Source organism: Apus apus, chromosome 5, assembly GCF_020740795.1.
Source record: "Apus apus isolate bApuApu2 chromosome 5, bApuApu2.pri.cur, whole genome shotgun sequence".
In the NCBI taxonomy this organism is placed as follows: Eukaryota; Metazoa; Chordata; class Aves; order Apodiformes; family Apodidae; genus Apus; species Apus apus.
In genome coordinates, this window is record NC_067286.1 from 47,635,394 (window position 1) to 47,646,031 (window position 10,638).

The 10,638-nt window shown below is 42.8% G+C and overlaps 1 protein-coding gene across 3 annotated transcripts in view; it reads left to right on the forward strand.

Annotated features, from left to right (window-relative positions):
* The window catches only part of SPATA7 (spermatogenesis associated 7), a 40,619-nt gene extending 38,769 nt beyond the window's left edge, over positions 1-1,850 (forward strand). For all 3 annotated transcript variants that reach the window (XM_051621777.1, XM_051621778.1, XM_051621779.1), the window contains 2 exons: positions 592-649; positions 1,003-1,850. In XM_051621777.1, the coding sequence (XP_051477737.1) occupies positions 592-649; positions 1,003-1,494 (550 nt within the window). In that variant the 3' untranslated portion in view covers positions 1,495-1,850. The remainder of the gene's footprint in view (positions 1-591; positions 650-1,002) is intronic.
* The last annotated feature ends 8,788 nt before the right edge of the window (positions 1,851-10,638 follow it).

Here is a 10,638-nt window from a genome sequence, read left to right on the forward strand (position 1 = left end):
TTGGTTTCTCTTATCATGGTTACCATCTGCTGCCCAAATCTATGTCTGCCTGCTGAGAACATGTCCAGTGGGATACCAACTCTGGGCAGTCCTCTGTGTGACAGAGCAGAATTCATAGAATCATAGAATGGTTTGGACTGGAAGGAACCTCAAAGATCATCTAGTCCCAAGCCCCCTGAATGGACAGGGACAGCTCCCACTAGAGCAGGTTGCTCAGAGCCCCACCCAACCTGGCCTTGAACACTTGGCGGGAGGGGGCACCCACAATTTCCCTCGCCAACCTGTGCTAGAGTCTCACCACCACCACTGTCACATTGAAGAATTTCTTCCTAAGGTCTAACCTAATTCTCCCCTTCTTCCAGTTTAAAGCCATTACCCCTTGCCCTATTGCTACAGTAAAAATTCCCTCCCCAGCTTTCCCATTGGCCCCCTTCAGGTACTGGAAGGCCACTGTTAGCTCCACCAAATTGAAACAACCTCAGTGGCCCATTCAACTAAGAAATGAAAATGCAAAACTAAGGTAATTGATGTATGTAGATCTGTTAAAAGTTGGTTTTCTTCCTGTGAAATAATGTAATTGTTCATTTGTAGAGCTCTGGAAAAACTGTTTGAGTGGCATATACAAGAAAATAAGAACCGTTTGGATGAGGTAGGTGCTGCCCCTGTAATATTCTCCCCCTCTGGATATGATTTCAAGTGATGTTTCCAAAGTACAGTGGAAATGCACTGGTGTATTTGTGGGTAAAAATAACTAGAATGCTCAGTGGGGAGCATGTCTCTCCATAAATTAGATTTGCAGACTCATCAATCATGGTAGATCATGAGTCACAGGCACAAACAAGGGACAATAGTCAACTCAGTTTGGCGACGCTTGCTTTATAATCTAGTCACTTGAATGCAAGCAGCCTCCATTTCCTTGTGTCAGAATTAAGCCCTGAGTGCTGGGCAGAGAGGTGCCGTGGGGCTGGAGGAGCATCACCCCTTTCTTCTTTCACCCCCTAGAGCAAAATGCGCCACTTCTTGGATGTCCTGAAAGCAGACCTTGGCTGCAGCCCAGGAAGTGGTGTGGAGCAAATCCATGCAGACTGGGAAGCCTTTGACTCACTGGATCTGCAAGAGTTTGATACAGTGGAAGAGTTTGAGTTTACCAGTAAAAGTCAGAAGCAAAGGAAAGCTATAAAAAGTGAAGAATTCTTTGGGATCATGGACTTACCATTAAAGGAATCAAACAAATTTGCATCACCAATACACAGGGAAAGTTTAAAGGAGGCACAGAGCAGGGATGACTTTTCAGAAGATCTTACTGAAATGATGGATGGCAGGACAGAGTCTGATTCTTGTGTGAAATCTGAGGAAGACCCAGATACTTCACCCTCACGTGAGGCAACTTTAAACTTGATTACTTGGGACAGTGATTTGGAAGCCAACAAGGAACTTGATGATCTTAAGGAAAGCTTTGCAGGGGCCCTTCAGATCTCACATGACTATTCATAATAGCAGCCAAAACTTAGCTGGCAAACAGGGATGGAGCTAGTTCTGTGGAGAACTGCAATTTGTTAAACAGTAATAAATTCTTAGTTTTACTTTCCATTTATATCTGTTTAAATACTGCTAAATCTCTCTAGCAGGATATTGTTAATTGGGCATTAATCTCTGTGTTAATGTAGACTCCGAAGGGTAAAGTGTCTGTTATAAAAAAAAATCTTTTATAGTTTGTCTATAATTGTATAACACAACAGACTTTTAAGAATATTAAAATTAGATGTATATTTTTAGAAAGCTGTAACAGTAAGTTAGTAAGTATTTATTGGGTTTTTTTATTTATAATAAATAAATTAATGACTAGTGCAGTTGTGGTCCTACTATAAAGATCCAGGGTTTTGTAGTCTGCAATAATTCAATTTGCTTATCCACATCAAGTCATTGTATATTGCATATCTGCAGAGCAGAGATGGAACTGTTTGTACATCCTGGAAGGGGGCACTGTTTGATGTTAAATCCCACTGAGGCATGCAGTTCTTATAATCAACTTTTTTCCTTTTACAGTACCTGCAGAACGTAAGAAACACACCTTTCCCTTGCATTACCTAGGGTGAAATAAGGAACGAGTAGGACAGGCAACTTGCCCAACATAAGAATTTCTTGTGGTGGTGGTAGATGCTGGTTCCTTCTTCAGCCCTCGACCATGAATTTGTCTTATTCCTTGTACCAACAGGTATAAAGAGCCATTTTGCAGTATTAGCTGTTCCCAGACTTTGCCCAACCTCCTGTCAGCTTTCTGGCCTGAAAAAGACACTTATCTCTAGCTACTGCATATGGCAGCTCTGAAGCTGTTTAATACACAGCTCTTTTGTTTGTTTTATATTCAGCTCTTGAGCTAAATCAATCCTAGTTGTCCATGATACTAGCTGGTATTTCTGCAAAGCAAAGACTGCAGTGGTTTTCAAATGGCACAAGAGTTTAACTTCTTGCAAATACATGGTTTAATTTCTTGCACTAATGGCAACCTTGGCAAAACATTCTGCAAAAAGCTTTGGTTTTGAAAAAAAATATGAGTAATTTTGAAAAAGAATGCCTGGTTGATAACTAGGACTATCTAGTCGAATACACATCAGGCGTCTTGTACAGCAAATGAGGAAAAGGTGGGGTCTATTTTATGATGAAAGTTTAAACTGAAGTTAGCATATGCCTTGTTTCAAATCAACCCAAATTTATTTTTCTAATCAGAGTGCACCTCTTACCTGGTGGTCACATTACTGCACACCAAGCTCAACAGGTTCTGAGGAAATGCCAGGAAGTTATATTGTCTTGTTGTGAGGAACTATAAGAAGCCTGTCCCTAAATACCTCTTAGGGTTGGTCTTAATTTGCTTCCTCCAAAGACAAACCCGAGTGGTTATGGTTCCTACAAACAATTGCTACCCCCTGCCTCCCTTGTCGCTCCTGAGCGTCTACCAAAAACTAATGATTCTGTAAGCTAGATGACCAGTTGCAGCTAGAATTAGCTCCTAAAGACATAGACCTTTGCTTCACTTCTGAAGCATAAACATTTTTTTAATTTTTTTTTTTAATGGGGGTGGGAGAAAAAAAATAAGGCTGGAGAAAGCAAATCAAACAAAAGCACCATTTCTGGCACAGTCATCAGTCATCAGCATTGCAGCACAGAACGTAATTCCCTGAACAAGAAAAAGTCACTTTCCCGGCCTTTTCATTGGCCACAATAACTACACTTGTTGACAGTGGCAGCAGACTAAGGTCTGTTTCAGTCACGTACCTGCAGCTGTGCAGCTGGGCACCAGCTTTTCATCCACCACACTCAGCTGCCTGTCTTGTAGATCTGGCCTGCAGCTTGAGTGCTCTGGCTCCCTGAAAAGCAGGTAAGATAACGGGAGGATTCTGCATCCTTCCATCAGAGCTTGTCTTGTTGAAAGAACACATCCACAGGGCTGATTCAGTACAGGGCAGTGGTGGCTTGTCCTCCATCAAAAGTGATCAAAGCCTTTCTCCCATCCCCAAAACAACTTCTCTATTCCTTACCACACATAGCTGAAGGACAGGATGCACAGAGGTTAGAAAACTAAAGATCATGGTTAGACATATCCAAGTATAAAGCCTCTGCTTCTCAGTCAGGATTTCACCCACTCTTGGGGCCCTGCATTCTGAGTTCTCTAATCTTAGTCAATAATGGAATTTAGGGGGTTTTTCCTTACCTATCATTACACTGTTTAACTCGTGCATCATAAAAACAAAGATCACTTGAAAAACTTTGGCTTGTGGTCAACATGAGTCTGATTAAAGATTAAGAAGAATTTCACATTTAAATTGCACAAATAAAAAAACCCTTAGCACCCCAGCAGTGAAAGTGGTCATGACTTCATTTCACAGAGGTGCAAATAATGACACACACATTTCCTGTACTATGAGTAACACCAAAATAAGCAAAACCAGTTCCTTGACCATATTTCCTGTTGATGAGCTGTCTAAACATCAATGACATTTTTTCTGGGTAGACGGAACTTAAAAAGGAGTAAATAAATTCATTAAAGCATCTGTCTGCCTTAACCATGACTGTAAACATTTCCTGGCTCCAGAGTGAAATTTCTGGTAAAGAACCAGAAGATCACACACTCCAGTCTGTGGCAGCTGGACCAGTCAGCCCCATCAAAGGAACTGGTTTCTCATTGTACAGCCACTCCCACTGGATAGTGGGAAAAACACATTCTAGTTAAATATCATCTATATAAAATCAATTAATTTATCTATAAATCCAAAAGAAAATTCAGGCAATCCAGGGCTTAAAACTTTCTCCCTTTTATTCACATTTACTTTAAGGTGGTGCTTTAAACAGAAGTTGTTTAAGCAGCTTGACTTGAGAGCCTGACCCACATCACTGATTAGACTTATCAACAGCTTGCTTTTTTCCCTGAGGGTCAGGGGGTTGTTTTGGGTTTTTTTGGGGGGTGTTTTTTCGGGGTTTTTTTGGTCTTCTCACTTTTTACTTTGTGATATACTCAGGTCTAGGCAAAAGCAGTAGCAGAACAAGGTAGGCACTCATGACACCATTACAAATCTGAATGCTGCAGAAGTAATGAACTTAAAGAGCAGGCAGCAGCTGTCATCTGCAATGTAAAAACTTATTTCTGCCCAGAGAATATCCCTGTGAGCACACACATAACATCAATGTTTACTTCAAGTGGACAAAAGCCAGCTATTGTTATTTCTCTCTGTAACAAACTGGTCTCTTATCTTTAAAGCCTGCAGTTTTGTCATCACAGCTCTTGTTTTCAAAGGTAGGATTCTGTTTATTTACAAAGCAAAGTGGGGCTTTTGGTCATCTGAAGTAAAGATTAATGTGATGAAAGAAAAAAGTGCTTAGATGTCTTAAGGTTGACCAGAAAAGGAAAACCTGCAAGTGAAAGCCAAGCTCTCAATCCCTGACTGACCCTATGCCTGAGACACCTACACATTTTACATTTAGGCTTACCTGCAAAATGACTCCAGGGTCCCGCTTCTCTGTATTTCTATACATTTTTACATCATTTATAGCTATACAACAGTAGTTGTACAATGATGCAGCTCAACTGGCAACATTTCACAATTCACAAACAAATCGCTCCATCAGATAGTGGTGGGAAAAGTGATACTTTTTTCCTCAGCAATGATCTGTGCGAGGAATATGAACAAGACTACTGGAGCATCAGCATAAACACTAGGTACAGGAGTTTCATTTGCAGCAGCTATTGCAGGCTGTTTCAATGCAATGACAGAACCGCTGAATCATTAAGATTGGAAAAGACCTTCAAGATCATCAAGTCCAACCATCAGCCCTGCACCTCCGTGACCACTAAACCATCTCCCAAAGCACCACATCTGCCCATGTTTTTAACATGTCCAGGGACAGTGCGTACACCACCTCCCTGGGCAGCCTGTTCCAAGGTCTCAACACTCTCTGTAAGAAGTTTTTCCTAATATTCAATCTGAACATCCCCTGGCACAGCTTGACCTCATTTCCTCTTGTCCTATCACTAATCACTAAGGAGAAGAGGCAACACCCTCCTCACCACAACCTCATTTCAGGTAGTTGTTGGGAGCAATGAGGTCTGCCCTCAGCCTCCTCTTCTACAGGCTGAACAGCCCCAGCTCCCTCAGCCTCTCCTCGTAAGACCTGTTCTCCAGACCCCTCATCAGCCTAGCTGCCCTTCTCTGCACCCTCTCCAGCACCTCCATGTCCTTCCTATACTGCAGTGACACACCTGCACACAGTGCTCGAGGTGCAGCCTCACCAAGGCCAAGGGGCAGGATCACCTCCCTGCTCCTGCTGGTCACACTTCTGATGCAGGCCAGGATGGTGTTGGCCTTCTTGGACACACTGCTGGCTCATGTTCAGCATAAACAGCACAGCTTCTAACTGACAAGACACCCCAATAACTCTTCAGTGCCCTGTTCCTCTCTGCCTGAGCAACAGTGAGAGGTAGCGTTCCCAGGCTACAGCCTGTGGAAAGGAGAAATAATAGCAATGGAATGTAAAGGGAATGTAGGGAGAAAGGAAAGGGAGAGGGGAAATTCTTATCTATTGCACCTTTTAAAAGGTATCAGGTGTAACACAGGCGCAGAGTAGATACTTAGATGGCAATTATTAATGTTGGTCTTCAAACCTATTTCAGAGCTCCCTTAATTTTTCCACCTCTGTATCAGAGCATTTGTATTTGAGTCTTTTAGATCTAAAAATTAATGAAAACTGTTGAAAAAACCCCACAAAAATTAGCTCAGGGTGTACTTCAGAGAGCTATGAGAAACTCCAGCATACCACTTTAGTTTTTGACCACCACAGGAGCATACACTGATAAGTCAGGGCAGAGCACTGCAGCTGCGTGATGTCTCTAGAGGCACCAAAACTTTCTCTCTGGCACTTCCCAAACACTTAACCTGCTGATCTTGGGAGCTAACACCTGGTATGTGTACAGATTACAAGGAACAGAACAGCAGCCAGTAATTCTAATAAAAATAATTTCTCACTCTCCAAAACATCCAAACTAGATACTCACAAGCAGTCCAGTCTTCCCATTTCCTTTATCCATAGTGAAATCTGCTTCATTCAGAAACAACCACCTTCAGTTTCTATGCCAAGTAGCAAAAGTAAGTGATAGGCAAACAGGTGAGTGGCAAATTAATCTGCTGTAGCAGCCATTGCCCCAGCATGGGTCACAACCAGTCAAGGGATCCAGTTTCAAAGCCTGTAGCAGGCCATGGGCCAGCGGAAGCTGAGCATGTCACAGGGATAAAGCATTGCTGGGAAGGGAAAGAAGAATCAGCCGTTATCAACTGGCATGACAACTCATCATTTGAGCTGTAGAGCACCCATAGCTCATCTGCACCTCAGCCACCTTAAAGAAAACCTAGGGGGACTCCAGGAGGTCAGGAAGTCTGTGAGTAGCAAGAGGATGAGTTACTTCAAGAGAAGGGAACAAAAATCAAGAATGCTGTGTTTACTGTACAGAAGACTTTCTGTTCTCTGTAGAAAACCTCCAGAGCAGCTGGGCCTGCTCTTCAGGCCTCCTACAGGGACTGATCGCTTTAGCACAGCCACCACACTAATTCCAGGAGACAGCAAATAGCCAGAGGTGTGTCTGACATCCAGGTGACAACACACAAAAGTTAAATTTGCATTTATCTTTTAAACTGTGAGACTGCTCCACAAAAGGTGTGGGCTCTGCACCCAGCCCGTTTGAGGCTGGAGGCTCCGAGCAGCCATCCCCAGCAGGCATGGCACGAGCTGCTGCCCTGCCCTTGCTGCTCCTGTAGATCACAGGCCTCAGTCTCCTCTGCAGTACTTCCAGACCTCACGCATCGAGGGAATGAAATTAGACCTTGAGAAGGGCAAGAAAAGGCTACATGGAGTATGGAGGCATGTGAAACTTGAGAGAAAGAAACTGGAACACAGCCTGGGCCTGGAAGCAGAGTGCTGTGCTGCCCCGTTCTTAGGGCAGGCAGCGTGATCTGTAGCACGAGGTGCAGAGCTCCCTGCAGTTATGCCAAGAATTCAGCAAGCCCGTAGGACTCCCCTTACAGTATCTGTGCGAGAGCTGCAGCAGATATCACACCTCACACTGGCCAGAGCCCGACTCCAGAAGATGAGTAACAGAGCTATGAGGTGACCCCAGCCCTTCCCAGCTGTTTCTCTCACAAGCATGCTCACACGCCAAATAAGAAGTGAAGCAACATGTCAAAGGCCATCAGCTCTCCCGTCAGCCTGAGAATTCCTTGCAGGACCTCAGAGGTGTAGTCTCTCCAACCAGACATTCAGCTCAGAGGCATCTGACACCCTGCTTTTCTCCTGATGCTTGACCAAAAGCAAGACCAGAGCATACAACACTCCTTAAGGCTCCTTAATTTAAGTAGATTGTTTTCTTCTTAGTGAATCAAAGCTGCTGCACCTAATACCTGCCTGTTGGATTCCTATCAGTCTTCTGATTGAGGTGGCTGTGGAACAGCTCCTTCTGCCCTTTAAAATCTAAGAAGAAGTTGGGAAGAAGACAAATCATCAACCGTCCACATCTATGTTTTTGGAGAACAATCACAATTTCCTCCTCTTTCCTAATTACACTTTGATCCTGAGTATTAACAGAATGCAGTTTTTCCCCTGTCCTTATGAAGGACAAAACAGTTGTCCTCATTTGGACAGGGTACTGCTACAAGAACCCACATGTCAGAGAATCACAGTACATCTACAGCGGGTGATAAGGGCTATTTTCAGGGAAGGTTGAAAAAGCCATCCAGCAGCACAGAGGAAGAAAGAACCACCTACCAGCACCCTGGAAGGAACAAGTCCTTAGGCCCAGCATCCATAACAAGTGGGATCAGCAGGTCAGCTGTCTCAGACTGGCTGAGCCACTGTATTTTATGTGATTTTCTCCTTAATCCTTCTGGAGCTGCTGTCAGGAACAGAATTGAACTGCGAGTTTTGCTAGACTTGATCCTAGTCTATATACTTCTCTTTTTCAAGCCAGAAGTCACCACAAAGAAAATCTAATCGGATTTACTGGTTATCATAGCTGCCCTGCCTCTGCAAGATGGTGTTCAGGACCACAAAAATAATTAAATAAAAATGTCATATTTTTAGTGTGTCAGTGAACAGATGTCTAAAAGAGGAAAATGGAGACAGTACAATTCCCTAAGATCTATAGTTTCAAAATAAATTGCTTTTCCTAATTGAGGGAGAGAAGTAAACATTTGGCAACTGATGGACTTTAAAGTCACAGGGACCTACATCTCCTGATCTTCAGGAGACAACTCAAATTTTTTAAATATAGAATGAGTACTTGTTATTTCTGGAGGCTCATCAGCAGTCACTTCAGCACAAATGAATTAATTTCTATACTGCTATGGTGCAGGAAACTCAATAAATCCTGATAAATTTGCTAAAATAATATCTTCCACATTATCAAACTAAAAAGCAAACTACCTTCTCATTTCTTGAAGTCTTTTGTTGATTTTTTTCAATGGAAAGACATTTCAGCTTCAATTAGTCATGAACAGCATGCAGACAGAAGAAGTCAGATACACACATGCACACAGGAAGTATGCAGTTCCTTCAAATCACTGATTATCAGTATTAGCCAGGCTTGACAAGGGCTTTCTTCATAGGTACTTAACATCAGTGAAAATTCTTCATTCGTCTCTGGGTTTGATAATTTGGGTCTGTTCGTGAAAGGATTTGATGTCCTTCTATATTTACCTAAGGCATATGATTGTCATTTTAGAAATGGCTAATAACAACAGTCATCTGAACCTTTCAAGTCTTTTCCAGTTGTTTTGTTTATTACAGCAGATATTTTAAATCAAAAGAATAAGCTGGGCAGCAAATAATACCAGTTTGGTATGTTGAGGATGGCAGATGTTTGGTTTAAAATTAGGTGTCTGTCTGAAAGATTGTCATGCAGATCAGTTTAGGACATGTGGTGACTGATCAGAAATGGGACATAATTTTTCTAAGCTCTACCCCTTCTAGCTCCCACATCTATTTTGTGCAGTTTTGCAAGGACAGAGCCGAAGAGCACATACATGCTCTTAAGTCTTTTCTTCAGAAAAGCTCCCAAAGAATGCCATGAAGTCAAATGTTACAACATGTCTTCAACCCTGTGCACCTCTAAAAGATAAAGTTTAGTGGTAAAATAGTTCCAGGCCCACTCTTATTCTACTTATCCTTCCTTTTTTTTTTTTTTTTTTTTTTTTTTTTTAATTAATGAGGCTAGTTTAAAGCAACTGTAGTAACAACAGAACTGGCTTTTAAGTACCAGATCTACCATTTCCCTAAGCATGGGTTTCACTGGGGCCACAGAACTGCCATCACTCCAACACAAGCGCTGATGGTAGAACGTTCAACTTGCCCAAGAGCCAAGCTGAGCTAATGGGATATACAGCAACATGAAGTAACTTGCTTAGTTCAGAGCAGAGGAGCACTCACCTGTCACCCAGTTCTCACTCAGCTCCAACTCTCCTGCAACACCGTTCTCCACTCAGTACCTGCATAAGTGACATTCCCATCATACTCACAAATCGTGACCATCCACAAGTAGTTTTGGGCTGCAGGAGGTAATCTGGCAATGTTTTTGTCTTCATGCACAGTCCAGCCTTCCAAGGGATGCTCACCAAAACAGTGAGAGAGAAAGAGAACACAAAATTTATGGTCTCATTGACCCCTGAAGGAAAAGGAACGGGTGTATAAAAACATCAGATCCGAAACATAGCAACTGTCATGTAAAACTTCCAACTAGGTACCTAGCATTGCTGGGTTTCATGTGACCTTCACCTATCCACAGCCATTCCAAATTTAAACCCCAAGAGCTGAATGAGAGCTGCTTCAATTCCCTTAGTCAAGGCACTAGGCTAGGCACCTCTCGCATCAGCTCCTCCAAGTTTCTCTTGTACCAAGTCCTGGAGCTCTTGCCCAAGAAAGCTGCTGGCTGGCTGTGCCAAATCTAAGAATCAAGCTGCTTCCCATCAGCCAGCTCTGGCCAGAGGCTCTAATGGGGAATTTACAGTGGCTGGAAAGTAACTGCTACAGTTTAAAGCTATTTGGATTCAGGGGGAATTCAGGTTTCTCAAGAGGCCTTTGCCTCAGGTCTAAAACCAGTACAAA